This window comes from Somniosus microcephalus, chromosome 10 (assembly GCF_052327205.1).
Source record: "Somniosus microcephalus isolate GS21.2 chromosome 10, FLI_Smic_1.0, whole genome shotgun sequence".
NCBI lineage: Eukaryota > Metazoa > Chordata > Chondrichthyes > Squaliformes > Somniosidae > Somniosus > Somniosus microcephalus.
This window is the reverse complement of record NC_140996.1, coordinates 229,000,602-229,019,342: the sequence shown is the minus strand read 5'-3', so window position 1 is coordinate 229,019,342 and position 18,741 is coordinate 229,000,602. Positions and strand designations below refer to the sequence as shown.

The 18,741-nt window shown below is 50.0% G+C and overlaps 1 protein-coding gene across 2 annotated transcripts in view; it reads left to right on the top strand.

The window, feature by feature from the left end:
* map6a (microtubule-associated protein 6a) overlaps positions 1 to 8,139 on the top strand; it is a 76,669-nt gene extending 68,530 nt beyond the window's left edge. For both annotated transcript variants that reach the window (XM_085999724.1, XM_085999723.1), the window contains 2 exons: positions 923 to 1,157; positions 5,736 to 8,139. In XM_085999724.1, the coding sequence (XP_085855850.1) occupies positions 923 to 1,157; positions 5,736 to 5,933 (433 nt within the window). In that variant the 3' untranslated portion in view covers positions 5,934 to 8,139. The remainder of the gene's footprint in view (positions 1 to 922; positions 1,158 to 5,735) is intronic.
* The last annotated feature ends 10,602 nt before the right edge of the window (positions 8,140 to 18,741 follow it).

The window sequence follows — 18,741 nt, the reverse complement described above, 5'->3', positions numbered from 1 at the left end:
TGAAAAGACAGAGGGGGAAAAATTCAGTCTTGCCCCGCTTGGGGCGCCATTATCGGCCGTGCGCAAAGTTTAGCGCCTGGCGCTAATTATCGCCTCCGACAGCAAACTTGGCTTTTATCGCCCCTGCAGGTGATTGGAGCGCTAAATCAGGCGCTTCACACCTGTCTTAAGGCGCAAAGGCCGTGGAGCGAGGCGCTGCCTCAGAGCGCTGGCGAAGCAAGGAAGGGCAAATCAAAATGAACCTGCAAAGTGCTGCTCAGTACTCAAAACTCCTTCACACAGCGTTGAATCTCTCCAGAAGTCTCTCTCTCTCTCTCTCTCAGAATGCGTGGTGCAAAAATGTCACCGACAAAAAAAGGCAGGAAGCGGTCGCCTTTAAATAGCGCTCCCCCAGTCCCTTTCTGACAGCAAACCGCTCCCCTCAACCTGTCGTTGCTAGCAGCAGGCGGTAAGGCGGGGGCGCCACTCAATATCCGGTCCGGGGCGCTACCGGGGCGTTGCGCACTCAACTGACGTCACAATCTGCCGGCGCAGGAGATCGTGGCGGTAGTGTTTAGCGCCGCCGCAAAATGTCTAGTTAATTTTGCGAGCGGCGCAAACATCGCCGCGCCCGGGCGCTAGTTGCTTTGCGTCACATTAGCGCCCTCTTAAGGTGCTAACAGGAGGCGCAAACCAACTGAATTTTTCCCCCAGATTGTCTCATTGCTTTTCGTGCGAGCTTGCTGTGCGCAAATTGGCTGTCGCGTTTCCTGGATTACCAATTATCATTGGCTGTAAAGTACTTTGGGATGACATGAGATGGTAAACGGCGTTATATAAATGCAAGTCTTTACTTTGCGATGATGTCTTTCCCAGCAGTGTCCTTGGAAGCGGTCTTTCATTAATCTCAAGTGTAACAGGTGAATATTTTCTGTTCCCGCAGGAATGAGTTCAGGCCCTGGACAGCAGACGTCAAACCAACGAAGGTTATCAAAGCGAAGCAGCTGTACCACCCACCAGAGGCCAAGGTTGCCCACGAAACCAGTTACAACACCACCTTCAAAGGGCAGTTTAGCAAGCGGGCCGAAATCATCAGGCCGGGGACAGCAGACACCAAGGTTTCCGAGCGCAGGAAGATGCGCAGCCTCTACAGTGAAGTCTACAAGGAACCTGCCAAGGTAAGGCTGAGATCCCACAGCCTTACCTCACTCCTCCAATAAGGTTACCAGAATGTAGAAGGGGTTCAAGGGTTGTCCTGTGAGGAAAGATTGAGTAGATTGGGCCTGTACTCTCTGGAGTTTAGAACAAGGAGAGGTGATCTCATTGAAACGTATAAAATTCTGAGGGCTTGACAGGGTAAATGCTGAGAGGCGGTTTTCCCTGGCTGGAGTGTCTAGAACTAGGGGATATAGTCTCAGGATAAGGGGTCGGTCATTTTGGACTGTAAGGGGTTTTCTCCGATACTGGTTCCCCGTTACACACAGTTCTTGGACGTCAGGATTTATAAGATCAAAATACACACGGCCCAGGGTTTTGGCTCAACCTTTGATTGGTTCGTTTATTGAACACACGCACACAATTACCTCCCCAGTATAAATCCCTACGATTTATATCAGGCTAACAACCCCAAAATACAAACCCCTACGCAAGGGTCATTTGCATCGACACAATATGACACAGTTAAACCCGTCCGCGATTCGACTCTTACATATAAAGTCACCCAGACTCAATCACAAAACCCTTATTGTGATCTGACTGAAACTCACAAACTTACTCAGACTCGATCACAAAAGCCCCCTCTATGATTTGACTGAAACATACAATCACCACTCCCGATCGGCTGTCTCCTGTTGATTGTAGGCCCGAATCTTTCTGCTCGCTGTTTTTCCGATGGCTTCCCACACCGACTCTTCGAAGTGTGTCTTACTTTAAACCAAAACCAACTTGCAATCTTGAAACACATTTCCTGTCCCCCTCCTGAGCATACGATGGCCGTTTCAAAAATGTGTGAATGTCTCTAGCAGAGAACTCTTGATGGCTAATTGTCCCTTGTATTGTCCATTGATTAGAGATAACTTTCTGACAATGCAGCCTTCCCAATGCTAGTTGTTGGTTTCTGTTAGCATTTGGTTCAAGGCCCGGCCCATTGTCTAGGCCTACATAGAAACACAGAAGGTAGGGGCAGGAGTAGGCCATTCAGCCCCTCGAGCCTGCTCCACCATTCAATGAGATCATGGCTGATCATCCAAATTCAGTACTCTGTCCCTGCTTTCTCCCCATATCCCTTGATCCCTTTAGCCTTAAGAAATATATCTAACTCCTTCTTGAATATATTTAATGAATTGGCCTCAACTGCCTTCTGTGGTAGAGAATTCCACAGATTCACCACTCTCTGGGTGAAGAAATTCCTCCTCATCTCAGTCCTAAATGGCTTACCCCTTATCTTTAGACTGTGACCCCTGGTTCTGGACTCCCCGACCATTGGGAACAACCTTCCTGCATCTAGTCTGTCTAGTCCTGTTAGAATTTTATATGTTTCAACGATACTAGTTATTCTGGGGCCATGGTCTTCTTTAACAATATAACCCCTTAAGGTAAATTAATATGCAAATGTTCTTGTTCAGAAGCATTCGTATTTTAGATTGTGATCATTGTTATCCAGTCTCCTGATGGTTCGTCTGCAATGTTTGAATTAACCCTTTATTGCCGAACCCTTTTTGCGGGCTCGGCAGTTCTGGGTTTTTATATTTCATAGTCCAATTTTTACCGTTGTGGGGGGAGGAATGGATCCTACAGGACTGAGATGAGGAGGAATTTCTTCACTCAGAGGGTGGTGAATCTTTGGAATTCCCTGTCCCAGAGGGCTGTGAATGCTGAATCATTGAGTATATTCAAGACTGAGATCGATAGATTTTTGGACTCTAGGGGAATCGAGGGATATGGGGATCAGGCGGGAGAGTGGAGTTGAGGTCGAAGATCAGCCATGATCTTATTGAATGGCGGAGCAGGCTCGAGGGGCCGAATGGCCGACTCCTGCTCCTGTTTCTTATGTTCGTAACATCAAGAAAAAAAATTAAAAATTGGTCAATATTTTTATTCAGAGGGATATTTTCTTAATTCGCGTTTAGTTCTGGATCCGCACCTCAAGAAGGAAAGCCTTGGAGTGGTAGTAGCGCAGATTCACCAGAGCGATACTGGGGCTTACAAGGTTCAATTACGAGGACAGGTTGCACAGACTGGGCCTGTAATCCCTTGAGTTGAGATGTTTGAGGGGTGATCCAATTGAGGTGTTTAAAATGATAAAGGAATTCAAAAGGGTAAATACAGAGAAACTATTTCCTCTGGTGGGCGAGTCCAGAACAAGGGGGCAGAACCTTAAAATTAGAGCCAGGCCGTTCAGGGGTGATGTCAGGAAGCACTTCTTCACACAAAGGGTGGTGGAAATCTGGAACTCTCTCCCCCAAAACGTATGGATGCTGGGGGGACAATTGGAGCTTTCAAGACTGAGATTGATAGACTTTTGTAGGGTAAGGGGGTATCAAGGGCTATGGAGCAAAGGCGGGCAAATGGAGTTGAGATGCAGACCGGTTATGATCTAATTGAATGGCGGAACAGGTTTGAGGGGCTGAATGGCCTCCTCCTGTTCCGATGTTCCTATGTAAATCTCTCCACCTCCCTCTCCTCTTTTAAGACACTTCCCAAAATCCACCTCTTTGACTAAGCTTTTAATCACCCCTCCTAATCCCCTTGTTTGGCTCAACACCTGTTCTCCTTTCACCTCTTTGGAGCACCTTAAGCTTAAGGGGCCAGAACTTCGGGTCCCCACGGGTGAGTACGTGCTGGGTACTCGCACATAGGCCCTACCGGTGCACCATCGAGAGTATTCTGTCCGGCTGCATCACTACCTGGTATGGCAACTGCACCGTCACAGACCGCAAGGCTCCACAGATGGTGGTGAAAGCTGCACAACACACTATAGGAATTAAACTACCTGCTGTGCACGATATCTACCCCGAGAGGTGCCGGGGGAAGGCCCTGAGAATCATCAAAGACGCGAGCCACCCCAGCCACAACCTCTTCGCCCTGCTCCCGTCCGGTAAGAGATACCGAAGTATACGGTCTTGTACCAACAGGTTTCGAAACAGCTTCTACCCCCAGGCCATAAGACTCATGAACGAATAATTTATTATTATTTATTACTGTTGTCTTATTTATTATTACTGTATTTCTATTAGTATTTTATCATTGTTATGCCATATTTATTCCAATGTTGGGAGGACTCGTAAAAATCAACATTTCATTGTGCAGTACACACGTCTGCTGCATATATGACAAATAAAAATTGAATTGAATTGAATTGAATTGAAAGTGCCGGTTTCGTGCATGCACTGCGCATGCGCGGGAAACCGGAACTTCCGTTCCCTTAAAGGAAGGGGTTCACAGGTCGAACGCATACGCCGGAGAGGCAGCGCGTACGCCTGGAACTTCTGTTTTTTTTGCAGGTTTCTCCGGGAGGGTAAGTCTCCAGGAGTTACACTTGTAAAAAGCAGGCGCAAGGCCTGCTTTTAACAAGGTAAGAGGTGAATTAAGTTAAATTAAAACATTTTTTCCACAGGTTTATTATTTTTAAATACTTTAAAGAAAGGTAAGTTTATTTTTAGCCCCGTTAGAAACTGTAATTAACTTTTTCAAAAATTTAAATTATTGTTTAAAATAGTTATTTTATGTAATTTATAGTTATTTTCAAAATGTGATTTATTAAAAAATATTATTTGAAGTTTTAGTGATGTTTTGGGGCTGAACTCTATTCATAGATTGGACAGCTCTTCCTGTCCAATCTATGAATACAGATTCCCTGCTACCATTGGCTCTCCATGGCCCACGTGATCCCAGGGGATGCTTCGAACTAACTGCGCCCCTGGGATACGCAAGCACTGCGCGCCGGCAGTTGGAGGAGGCCCAGGATCGGAATCCCACGGGGGCCCACAGCTCAACGGCCGGCGCGCTAGGTAAGTGCAGGTCGGGGGCTTGCACCCGCGGGAAGCCTCTGACCCGAATTTCTGGGCCCATGTTTCTTCTACTTGAAAAGGTGCTGAAGAACGCAAGTTATTGTTGTACTGTAACGCACACATGTATACACACACACATTCACCAGAGCACAAAAACACACAGGAACACGTGCATATTCTCACACGCGTTACTGTACGAAGAAATAAATGTTACCTCTAACTTTTGGCGAGGCTGGAGAAGCTGGGCTTGTTCTCTTTAGAGCAGCAAAGGTTAAGGGGAGATTTAATCGAGGCGTTCAAAATCATCAAGGGTTTTGACAGAATAAATAAGGAGAACCTGTTTCCAGTGGCAGGAGGGTCGGTAACCAGAGGACACAGATTGAAGATAATTGGCAAAAGATCCAGAGGGGGAGATGAGGAGAATTGTTTTTACGCAGCGAGTTGTTGTGATCTGGAATGCGCTGCCTGAAAGGGCGGTGGAAGCAGATTCAATAATAACTTTCAAAAGGGAATTGGATATAGACTTAAAAAGAAAAATTTGCAAGGTTCTGGGGAAAGAGCAGGGGGGAGTGGGAACAGTAACATAGTGGTTATGTTACTAGACAAGTAATTGGAGAGCTCTTTCAAAGAGCCGGCACAGGCACGATGGGCCGAATGGCCTCCTTCTGTGCTGTAAGATTCTAACTTTTGCTGCATGTGACACATGTGAGTGAATTGATCTTTTTCTCCTCCCCTCCTTCTCCTCAGCCGGATAAGCCCAGCGCCCAGAGTTCGAAACCAAAAAAGCCATCGAGCCATAAACCTCCGAAAAAGGCCAAAGAGAAACAAATCACGTCAGGACGGGCCGTGAAGAAAAAGGCGGCGGAAAACCTCCCTGCCCCCAAGCCGGAGGAAGGAGGCAAGAGCCAGGAGATCAACAACAAACTAGCCGAAGCTAAAGAGTGACGTCGCCACACTTTGGTAACCAGGGGGGCCAGTGGAAAACCGATCAGACCTTTCTCATCAGACAAGGGCACCGCTAGGTCGCGCACAGGTCACAGGTCATGCCTTAGTCAGGTCAACAACCCCTCAGAACTACAATAACCCTTTCACCTGCTTATCATGTACAAGATACAGGATCCCCCACCCCCACTACCCCAGTAACCGAATGCAGCTTATACACCTCGTGTTTGCGTGGGTTTCCTCCAGGTGCTCCGGTTTCCTCCCACAGTCCAAAGATGTGCGGGTTAGGTTGATTGGCCATGATAAAAAAATTAAAAACATTTTTTTTTTTAATTGACCCTTAGTGTTAGGGGGGGTTAAATACGTGGGGTTACGGGGATAGGGCTTGGGTGGGATGGCTGTCGGTGTAGGGACCGGGTGCTAGGGTTTGGATGATCAGCCATGATCTCGTTGAATGGCGGAGCAGGCTCGAAGGGCCGAATGGCCTACTCCTGCTCCTATCTTCTGTGTTTCTGTGTTTCTGTGTGTGGAATCCTGCATTAGCGTATCTGCAGTCAGTGGCCCAACAGCAGCGATGACGCTGGTGGATTGGCAATTACTGTCACCACTCCCCGCTGCTGCCGGAACAGAAGCAGGCAACCGTATTCGGCACACAGTCAACATTACAAGAGTGTAGCAGATGTCCAAGGAGTGGTTTCAGGTCCATGAATCTCTTCTCATGGGTCCAGCGATAAACCGCTTGAACTCCTGTTCCCACAGAGTGCAATGTCATCCCAACTGATCATTTAAATCCCATTATTCTACACATAGCCATCTGAACCCCTCGATTAGATTCCAGTCTGTAACTCACTCCCGGGTATCCGTTATTCTACATATAAACCACCCGAACCCCTCGATTAGATTCCAGCCTGTAACTCACTCCCGGGTATCTTATTATTCTATATATAAACCCCCCCGAACTCCTCAATCAGATTCCAGCCTGTAACTCACTCCCGGGTATCTGTTATTATTCTATATATAAACCCCCCCGAACTCCTCAATTAGATTCCAGCCTGTAACTCTCTCCCGGGTACCTGTTATTCTCTACGTTCCATGTACAGTGTTCTAAAGATTAGCCAACCCCCACCTGTGCCCTTAAGGTACAATTTGTCACAGGCATTATAATGAACAATTGCCCTCATTCAAATCCCCCAGATATCACCCTCCTCACCCCAACCTAAGCGACACAAGAGACACTTGCCTGCCTGCACGGTGAGTGGGAGTAAAAGGGACAGGGACCAACGAAAGATAGAAGGGAGTCTCGTCAGGTCTTTTTATAGCTCCCTATTTATTGTCCAACTTCTTCGTTTAACAGTGTAACTTAGGCTTAGCACTTTCTACCAACTCCAGAAAGCAGACGGGGCAGGATAGGAGTGGGCTGGGGGCTGGGAGGGTGTGGGATCAGGGACGGAATGAATTCCTATTTGCAAAATCACCCTTTTGTGACCCAGTTTACTATTCAACAGCACATTCAAAAAGAAACCTTCCCGGTGAGGACCCTGCTCCAAATGGCTGCTGGGGAGAGGTAGCTTTACTTAGGATATGTCCTGGATGTACCCCCACAACCACCCCCCCATTTCCCCCCCACACCCCCAACCCCCCCCGGCCATTGAAGGCTTTACTGAGCATTGACTAGAGAACGTGCGCATTCCCCAGTTTATATCTGGCTTTCTCGTAGGTTGTGTTCGATGGGCACACACACATACACACGAGCACGCTCACTCGTGCACAAGCCCGTGCATGTGTGTGTGAGAGCGCGCGCACACGACACGCACGCAAGTATCTGCGCACGTGTGAACACGTATGTGCACGGGAGCGTGTAAGCACCCGTGCACACCCACACTTTGTCGCCCGCTTCCCCTCTTCACTGACATTCCCTGTAACCACAGCGACGGTGGAAAGTGTACAACGATCGTACATTCCTCCCGACGGTCTCTCGACATGATGGGAAGATTCTCCTCGATGCCACGTGGCCCAGACACTGTTGCTGACACACCGATAGTTTTTGTGTTGATTGTGCCAGACACACCACACTTGGTGCTATTTCATTCATATTGTGGCAATGGGAATGACCAATTAATGTAAGTGTAAAACTCCCGATTGTGATGTGCTTTGTGACCTTTGCTTGCAGTTATTTACCAATAAAAGCAGATTGCAAACACTTTCAATGTGTTCTCTCTCGCTCTCTTTCTGCGTCTCACTCTGTGGGTGTGAGTCTTTCTCTTTCTGGTTTTTTTTCTGACCACAATGTTCTGCTCAAACGTCCAGTAAGTAATGTGTTCAGGAAAGTAATCAGATTAGAATGCGTTAATCCAGGGTCTACCCTCTAAAGCCACTTCTGTTATGCAGATTTATAATCCCTTCTGGAAGGAACACTCATTCTCCATCGATGCAGTTAGTCCGACAGGATCGGGCATCTCCCAGTTACCAGAACAATCACTCGACATAAAATCCTAGAATCCCACAGCACAGAAGGAGGCCATTCGGCCCATCGTGCCTGTGCTGGCTCTTTGAAAGAGCTCTCCAATTAGTTCCACTCCGCTCACTCTTTCCCCATAGCCCTGTGATATCCCCCCCACCTTCATGTATTTATCCAATTCCCCTTTTGAAAGTTACTATTGAATCTGCTTCCACCGCCCTTTTGGGCAGCGTGTTCTAGATCATAAAGACTCGCTGCATTTTTTAAAATTCTCCTCATCTCACCACTGGAATATTTTATCAATTATCTTACGTTTGCGGAGACACATCCATCTGTGAGGTTTTCCCAATGTTCAGCCTGAATCTGCCAGCTTCTTAATTAGCTGTGTTCCTGATGCGCAATCAATTACTCATAAAAGACTGAGAGTTAAGAGAGTAACTAAAGGCTTTTATTAACAAAAGAATGAAGGTCTGCCTCGAGTGGTCGACCGGTCCAGAATACAAAGGGCTGGGGAGCAGTCACCTTTATACTAGGACTTGTGGGAGGAGTCAGCCGAGGCATGTCCAGGCATGTACACAGTGGAATACAAACAGTGGTTTACCACATTCACCCCTTGTTTAAAATTGAGTCCGGCGGGGTGAAGTGTATTAGAAGTTAGTGTATTGGAGTCTCTCCGGAGGTCTTGTCTGCCGCTGTGATCAGCGTGGCGACGGCAGGGGTAGTGGAGCTTCCGGCGTCGAGTCCTGCATAGGCTGTGGCACAGGCGTGTCGTCCTCGTAGATGTCGAGCGGGTCGCGGGGCCCAGGCCTGCCGTCTGCTGGGGCTGGATATCGGGTCGTTGGGGGGGGGTGGTAGTGAGTAGTGGGTTACTGCGGCCCCCGAGGGTGCAAGGTCTCTTATGGAGACTGTGTCCTCCCGCCCGTCCGGGTATGCAATGTAAGCATACTGGGGGTTGGCGTGGAGGAGGTCGACCCTCTCGACCAGGGGGTCCGTTTTATGGGTCCTCACGTGTCTTCTCAGTAGGACCGGCCCTGGGGACGTCTCCTTTATACTAGGACTTGTGGGAGGAGTCAGCCGAGGCATGTCCAGGCATGTACACAGTGGAATACAAACAGTGGTTTACCACAGTTCCTACTACCCCTTCCCTCCTGCCCCCATCCCCCCAAAATACCAGAAATGGACCAAAACAGGGTGCAGAGGAGATTTACCAGGATGTTGCCTGGGCTGGAGAATTTTAGCGATGAGGAAAGATTGGATCGGCTGCGGTTGTTTTCTTTGGAACAGAGGAGGCCGAGGGGAGATTTAATTGAGGTGTATAAAATTATGAGGGGCCGAGATAGAGTGGATAGGAAGGACCGATTTCCCTTAGCAGAGAGGTCAATAACCAGGGGGCAGAGATTTAGAGGGAAAAATTTGGTTGCTTTGCACCTCCCGTTAGCGCCTTAAGAGGGCGCTAAAGGGGGGCAAAGCAACTAGCGCCCGGGCGCAGCGATGTTTGCGCCGTTCAGGAAATTAACTAGACATTTTGCGGCGGCGCTAAACACTACTGCCACGATCTCCTGCGCCGACAGACTGTGACGTCAGTCAAGCCTGCAACACCCCAGTAGCACCCCGGACCGGATATTGAGTGTCGCCCCCTGCCTTACCGCCTGCCGCTAGCAACGACAGGTTGAGGGGAGCGTTATGCTGTCAGGAAGGGACTGGGGGGGCGCTATTTAAAGGCGACCGCTTCCTGCCTTTTTTTGTCGGTGACATTTTTGCACCACGCATTCTGAGAGAGAGAGAGAGAGACTTCTGGAGAGATTCAACGCTGTGTGAAGGAGTTTTGGGTACTGAGCAGCACTTTGCAGGTTCATTTTGATTTGACCTTCCTTGTATCGATTTAGAAGAGACTGTGGGGGCAGCACTCTGAGCTCTTTCCCTGGGTCTCTCCATTGTTCTTTCCAGCAGATTTGATGTACAGGTCTCTCCAGGCCGAGATTCAAGGCTGCAATGAGCAGGGTGTGGATGGACAGCAAGATCGACCCTCCCCTTTACGAACTGGCCGGTGCCAGTGTGTCTGTGTTCCATTGCTGACTGACACCACATGAGCTTCGCCAGCGCTCTGAGGTAGCGCCTCGCTCCTCAGCCTTTGCGCCTTAAGACAGGTGTGAAGCACCTGATTTAGCGCTCCAATCACCTCCAGGGACGATAGGGGCCAAGTTTGCAGTCGGAGGCAATAATTAGCGGCAGGCGCTAAACTTTGCGCCTGGCCGATAATTGCATCCCAAACAGGGCGATACCGAATTTCTCCCCCTTAAAGTAATTGGTGGAAGGATTAGAGGGGAGTTGAGGAGAACTTTCTTCACCCAGAGGGTGGTGGGGGTCTGGAACTCACCGCCTGAAAGGGTGGTAGAGGCAGAAACCCTCACCATATTTAAAAAATACTTGGATATGTTCTTGAAGTGCCGTAACCTACAGGGCTACGGACCAAGAGCTGGATTAGGCCAGATAGCTCTTCTTCGGCTGGCGCAAACATGATGGGCCGAATAGTCATAAATTTTTATGATGCTAAGATTTATACAACATCTTGCAATCCCTTCTGTTTTGCGATGAAGACCTGGCTAGGCTGGCTGAGAGGTAGTCCCTAAGCTTTGCCAGCTCTGCTTCCCCAAGGTGACCAGTGGAAGTGTCTACCAGTTACCAACGGGCCAGGATGGGACGTTAGGAAAGGTGAGTCTGAGATAGGATGGCCAACTCTGGTTGGACGCATTCCTGGAGCTTTCGTCACATGACCTCCTCCCTCCAACTGCCCCGCCCTCATTCTCCCGCCATTGGTCGCCCAACACGTCCACCCTCGCGGCGCAATGCCGTCCCACGACCAATCAGAAAGCGAATAGACTTGTCATTACCCGATTGGATGTTTCTTGTCTGTCGATCAAAACAGCCTTTTCTTTCCCAACGCCAACATTTCTATAACTAATAAGTAAAATAATTTTTTTTTAATGCCCCTATGATTTTTCTCCTGGGGTTTTGCTCCCAACAGTGTCCTGGAGATCCGTCACCAATTCCTGGGAACTCCGAGGCAATGCTGGAGGGTTGGGATCCCTACGTTTTTACATATTACATATATTACATATAATGTACAGCACAGAAACAGGCCATTCAGCCCAACTGGTCCGTGCCGGTGTTTGTGCTCCACACGAGCCTCCTCCCACCCCTCTTCATCTCACCCCATCAGCATATCCTTCTATTCCTTTCTCCCTCATGTGTTTATCCAGCTTTCCCTTAAATGCATCTCTGCTATTCGCCTCAACCACTCGCTGTGGTAGCGAGTTCCACATTCTCACCACTCTCTGGGTAAAGAAGTTTCTCCTGAATTCCCTATTGGATTTATTAGTGACCATCTTATATTGATGGCCCCTAGTTCTGGACTCCTCCACAAGTGGAAACATCTACGTCTACCCTATCAAACCCCTTTCACAATCTAGTGGAAGTAGGGGATGTGCAAGAGGCCAGAATCGGAGGAATGCAGAGATCTCGGAGGGTTGTAGGGCTGGAGGAGGATACAGAGATAGGGAGGGGCGAGGCCATGGAGGGATTGGAACGCGATAATGAGAATTAAAGGGAGGAGAGAAAGAGGTGGAGAGGTTTGGGGAGGGATTTCCAGAGCTTATGGACTAGACGGCTGGGGTCATATTCTTTATGGGGCACAAGCAATAAATACGGTATGAAGGGTCTCGCCTCGATGATGGGTGGGAGATCAGCCGCCCCTGTGCAAATTAATCCATACGGAATGAACAGGCAGTTCAACAGCCCCTTTGGATCATTCAGTGTCCAGCAAGCACCGGTGCTTCAGATTCTTTGTAGCGAAAGGGTTAATGATCGAGTGGTGCTGCCGTGGAGGTGAGAAGGATCCGTGGTGAGGCGATCGATACTGTGATGTCATTTCAGAAGGAGAGAGGCAGCAATTAGCAGCTGAATCGAAGACCAGAAGCTTAAACGGTGAGGCCCAGCAAAGTGGAAACATCACTGCGTTTACTAAAGGTACATTGTTAACTCAATGGCTGGGTGATGTACAGCAAGCCTACTGAAAACTACAGAGGGGGAAAAATTCAGTTGGTTACGCCTCCTGTTAGCGCCTTAAGAGGGTGCTAATGGGACGCAATGCAACTAGCGCCCGGGCGTGGCACTGCCCACGCCTCCCGCAAAATTCAGCGGGAGGTTAGTGGTGGTGCTAACTGGTAGCGCTCTGCGGCGCTGCGCCGCTGGCGATGACGTCATTGGTGTGCGCAGCGCCCCGCTCATGCCCCGGCCACGAACTTCGGGAGCGCCCCCTGACTTACCGCCAGACGCTATGTCTGACGGGGTCAGGGGGAACGTACCTGCGGCCGGGGAGGCGCAATTTAAAGGCGAGGTGCGGGGCAGCCATTTTTGTTGCTGGCCGCCTGCCAGCACCTGCCTGCGCTCCCGTCCCAGACCTCCTGAAATGCCCCGCCCCCGGCGCGGAGTGCTGGCTGCGCTCCAAGAGCCCGGCACCTCTCTTGAGTGCCGGGCTCTTTTGCCTGCACTCCCGATCCCCAGGGGCCCAGCTGGGCCTCAGGTCGCGCTGCACAAGGCCCCTCCCCTTTAAGAAGGGGAGGAAGGCCTGCAATACTGCGGCGCGACATGCTGCAGCGTGTGGTGCTGCAGCACATAATGCCGCAATACTGACTCACAGCGCCCCAAGAGGGAGGGGGAGCGCCTCCAGTAGCGCCCCGCTTCCCTCTTGGGGCGCAACCACTCAATTTCTGGCGCGGGGGTGCTAATTTTTCCGGGGCACTAGCGCTACTCAATTTTTAGCCCCAGGTCATTTCTACAGCTATCCACTACTAGAAAGACATTTATACAGCACCGTTCATGATCTCCGGATGCCTCAAAGCGCATTACAGACAATGAAATACTTTTTGAAGTGCAGTCACTGTTGTAATGTAGGAAACGCGGCAGCCAATTTGTGCACAGCAAGCTCCCACAAACAGCAATGTGACCAGATAATCTGTTTTAATGATGTTGGTTCAGGGATAAATATTGGCCAGGACACCGGGGAGAACTCTCCTGCTCTTCTTCAAATTGTGCTAAGGGATCTTTTATGTCCACCTGAGAGGGCAGATGGGGCCTCGGTTTAACATCTCACCCGAAAGATGGCACCTCCGACAGTGCAGCGCTCCTTCAGCACGGCACTGGGTTTAGCCTAGGTTTAGTGCTTAAGTCTCTGGAGTGGGACTTGAACCCACAAGAGGCAAGAGTGCCACCCACTGAGCCAAGGCTGACACCTGTACCCTTAGGGAAACATTGACTGAGGAACCGATATGGACAAAGGCAGAGGATGTTACTGGAATATTAGAGGTTAGAATCCACCACGACAACCAAGGTCATTGTTAACACAGAGAGGTGAGGAGAAAAGGTGAGGAGAAAGAAAGAGCAAGGGGAGAGGGAGGCAGTCAGGCTGAGAGAGTGAAAGAAAGAGAAATGGAGGGGGAGAGAGGGAGGAAGAGGAGAAAGAGGGAGGAAGGGAGGGGGAGAGGGAGAGGAAGAGGGGAGAGAGAGGGATTAAGGGACGGGAGAGAGAAGGAGGAAGAGAAAGAGGGGAGTGAGAGGAGAGAGGGGGAGGAAGGGAGTTGAGACAGAGGGAGGGAGAGGAGAGAGAGGGGGAGAAAGGGAGCTGAGAGAGAGGGAGGGAGAGGAGAGAGAGGGGGAGGAAGGGAGGGGAGGGAGAGGGAGGGAGAGGAAGAGGGGAGGGAGAGGAGAGAGAGGGGGAGGAAGGGAGCTGAGAGAGAGGGAGGGAGAGGAGTGAGGGGGGAGGAAGGGAGGGGAGAAAGAGGGAGGAAGATGGAAGAGGGGAGAGAGAGGGAAGAAGGGATGGGGAGAGAGGTAGGAAGAGGGAAGGAGGGGAGAGAGAAGGAGGAAGAGGAAGAGGGGGCAGAGCTAAGTAGAGAGAGTTAAGGCAGAGGCAAACAAATAGTTTCAGATTACAGAAGAATGGGAAACGGTAGAGATGGATAAAGAGAGGCCGACAGAGAGGGAGAGGGAGCAGTAAAACAGCCTGCAACAATCAGCAGAAGGTGATTTATAAATGAGCCCCACATTTTACTGATCAGAAACAAGAGCTGTTCCTGTGATAGGGATGTCATTGAGGTCTCCATTCACAAGCACACACTCAATCTCATTGGTTGTGTGTTTGGTTGCTGGGCAACCGACAGGAGTTGCAGTGTCTGCAGAATCGAAAAGGTTAGGGTCAAAAGAACAATTTGTGCATTCTCTTAGAACTGAGCGGAATTGGAGAGGGACAGGGTGCACGAGAACTAAGTAACATTCGAAAAATATTTCGATATAAAAGCAAGCAAGGCTTGCATTTATATAACATTCGCAAGGCCTCATGGGCTTCACAAAACATTCGTTCCTGGGATGTGGGCGTCGCTGGCAATGCCAGCATTTATTGTCCATCTCTAATTGCCCCTTGAGAAGGTGGTGGTGAGCCGCCTTCTTGAACCGCTGCAGTCCGTGTGGTGAAGGTACTCCCACAGTGCTGTTAGGGAGGGAGTCCCAGGATTTTGACCCAGCGACGATGAAGAATCGGCCGACATATTTCCAAGCCAGGATGGTGTGTGTGACTTGGAGGGGAACTTGGAGGTGGTGGTGTTCCCATGCGCCCGCTGCCCTTGTCCTTCTAGGTGGTAGAGGTCGCGAGTTTGGGAGATGCTGTTGAAGAAGCCTTGGCGAGTTGCTGCAGTGCCGTACAATCAATTGCTTTGAAGTGCATTGATTTCCACTTGAATTTTGTGCATGGCAAGATCCCGCAAACAGGAATGAGATGAATGGCCGGATAAAAAGTTTTGGCTGGCGTTAGTTCACAGAAACAGATCACAGAAACCCCACAGTGCAGATAGAGGCCATTTCGGCCCATCGAGCCTGCACCGACACATAACCCACCCGATCCCCGTAACCCCTACACCCTACACCAACACCAACACATATCCCACCCTATCCCCGTAACCCCACGTATTTAAACCCCTAACACTAAGGGTCAATTTATCATAGCCAATCAACCTAACCCGCACATCTTTGGTGTTGACCAGGACACTACGGGCGCGGTCTTGCCAGCCCTGGGGAGGCGGGTTTGGAGGCGGGACTGCCGGGAAAATGGCAGAATCTGGGGGCGGGTACCCATTCCCCCCCCCACAACCCGCCTACATGCCATCTTCCCAGGAGGCAGGTAGCCGACCCGCGCTGGGTCCCGTCTCCTGGAGGCGGGAAGGGGATTACAGCCACTTAACTGAAGGTAAGCATGCAGGTGCAGCAGGCGGTTAAGAAGGCAAATGGTATGTTGGCCTTCGTAGCGAGAGGGTTCGAGTACAGGGGCAAGGATGTCTTGCTGCAGTTGTACAGGGCCTTGGTGAGACCACACCTTGAGTATTGTGTGCAGTTTTGGTCACCTTATCTGAGGAAGGATGTTCTTGCCATGGAGGGAGTGCAGCGAAGATTCAACAGACTGATACCTGGGATGGCAGGAATGACGTATGAGGAGAGATTGGGTCGATTAGGCTTGTATTCGCTAGAGTTTAGAAGAATGAGAGGGGATCTCATTGAAACTTATAAAATTCTAACAGGACTGGACAGACTAGATGCAGGAAGGCAGTTCCCGATGGCGGGGGAGTCCAGAACCAGGGGTCACAGTCTAAGGATAAGGGGTAAGCCATTTAGGACAGAAATGAGGAGGAATTTCTTCACCCAGAGAGTGGTGAACCTGTGGAATTCTCTACCACAGAAGACAGTTGAGGCCAATTCATTAAATATATTCAAGAAGGAGTTAGATATATTTCTTAAGGCTAAGGGGATCAAGGGATATGGGGAGAAGGCAGGGACAGGGTACTGAATTTGGATGATCAGCCATGATCTCATTGAATGGTGGAGAAGGCTCGATGGGCCGAATGGCCTACTCCTGCTCCTATCTTCTATGTTTCTAACTGCCTGTTAACAGGTAGTTAACAGGCAAATAAGAGGATTATCCCCATTTTGCCCACACAAGTACGGGCTTCCCGAAGGCTCCGAACCCCGCCAGGGTCACCGAGGCCAGTCGTGGGTCTGCGTGGGTCGGAGGGGTGCAAGAGTGCGCTGTGAAGGTGAGTGATGGGTGCAAGTGTGGAGAGGTGAGTATCTGAGGTAAGTGCAAAGTGTTAGAAAAAGTTTACTTACCTTTGTTTCTCCCTGCAGGCTTCAGTCGGTGGGTATGCGGAGAGTCTCGCACCCCCGCGGCAGAGATGACAGATGGCCGCTGCATTCTCCAATGCAACAACCATCTAATTTCTGCTAAAGAAAAAAGTTTGATGAGTCTTGAGTACAAGAACTCATCAAACTACAGAGAATGTCAGTGTTTGACAGCTTCACGGAGCTGTCAAACGATGACAATCCATTTTTTGACAGATGAAACGTCATACACTGACATGCTCTGTAACCGGCTTTCCCTTAATTGGCCTGCTAAGCCCGCTGGGCGTGCTTAAAAAAGGTCAATCAAGGGAAAATAGCGTGGGGTTGGCCAGAAGTCGATGGAGGCGGGATTGAAACCTGACAAAGTGGGAGTCCCGCCTCCAAAAGCTCCCCATTGGCAACATCCAGCCCCAAGAGATATCGCTGCTCTTCTTCCTCGCTGCCTGTGAACAGTGTTTGGGATCTTTAACATCCACCTGACCCACTGGAACAGGCTGAGGGGGCCTCAGTCTCATTGGTCATCTGAAGGACAGTGCTTCCAACAACCTTTGTTGTGGGGCTTCTCCGCTGTTTGAGAAAACGAAGGGTCTTGAACCTATGTCCCCTCTAGTTTTGTTTGGCGCCGCGCGGCCCCTTTAAGCGTCGAAGAGCCGGCAAGCCGGCTGCGCTGGTCCCCTGGAGCGCCACGCGGCCACGCGGCTAGCAGGGAACGTTGGTCCTGACTCCCTCAGGCACTGACTTTACAAGCAATAACAACAGAAAACGCTGGAAACACTCAGCAGGCCAGGCAGCATCCGTGAAGAGAGAAACAGAGTTAACGTTTCAGGTCGATGACCCTTCGTCAGAACAGTTGTGACGAAAGGTCATCGACCTGAAAAGTTGACTCTGTTTCTCTCTTCGCGGATGTTGCCTGGCCTGCAGAGTTTTTCCAGCGTTTTCTGTTGTTCTTTCAGATTTCCAGCATCTGCAGTATTTTGCTACTGACTTTACAGGTTTTATCGTGCGTGAGAGAATCATAGAATCATAGAAATTTACGGCACAGAAGGAGGCCATTTGGCCCATCGTGTCCGTGCCGGCTGAAAAAGAGCGATCCAGCCTAATCCCACTACCCAGCTCTTGGTCCGTAGCCCTGTAGGTTACGGCACTTCAAGTGCATATCCAAGTACTTTTTAAATGCAGGCAGTGAGTTCCAGACCCCCACCACCCTCTGGGTGAAAATAAGTTCTCCTCAACTCCCCTCTAATCCTTCTACCAATTACTTTCAATCTATGCCCCCTGGTTATTGACCCTCTCTGATGAGGGAAATCGGTCCTTCCTATCCACTCTATCCAGGCCCCTCATAATTTTATGCCCCTCGATATTCCCGTCGCGGTTTACAGGACACAGTAAAAGGTTTGCGAAGGCCCGAGAGTGACTGCAGCTGCCCCCTCCCAGCTTCCTACCGAGCTGTCGGCAGTGCTGCACCTCTCACCGAGCTCCAGCTCCGCCATTGTGCCGCCGGCTCCCTGCGCCCCGCCCCCTGCAGCGAGCCGGGTCTACTTTCACATCCTGCTGTCTGGGACTGAAGAGCCTACTCCTCTCCCTATGTTCCAGTGTTCCTACGTTCAAGGCAGTGTATAATTACATCGAATCTACGGCACAGAAACAGGCCATTCGGCCCAACCAGTCCGTGCCGGCGTTTCTGCTCCACTCGAGTCTCCTCCCACCCCTCTTCATCTCATCCTATCAGCATATCCTTCTATCCCTATCATATATAGATATTTCTTTTCCACACTTTTTTCTCTTCTCTCCCACATGGCAGCTGTCTTTCATTCTGCCAGCGCAATCTATACTTCATCTAGAGCCATCCTTTGTTTCCTAACCTGTCCCATTACCATCTCCTCTTGCCTTGAATATCTCTTAATGTCTCTTAACCTCTTCTGCCTTCTATCCTATCACAGACCTTCCCTTTTGTTCTTTCACCCCCTCCCCCTTTCCCAGCCCCTACACTTGCTTAAAAATCTGTTCCATTTCCTGCTTTTATTCCAGTTCTGGCTAAAGGTCATCGACCTGAAACGTTGGGGTCAATTTTATCTCAGGTGCGGGGAATTGGCGGGTTCCCCGAATTTAGTGTTTCCCACACGAATCTAA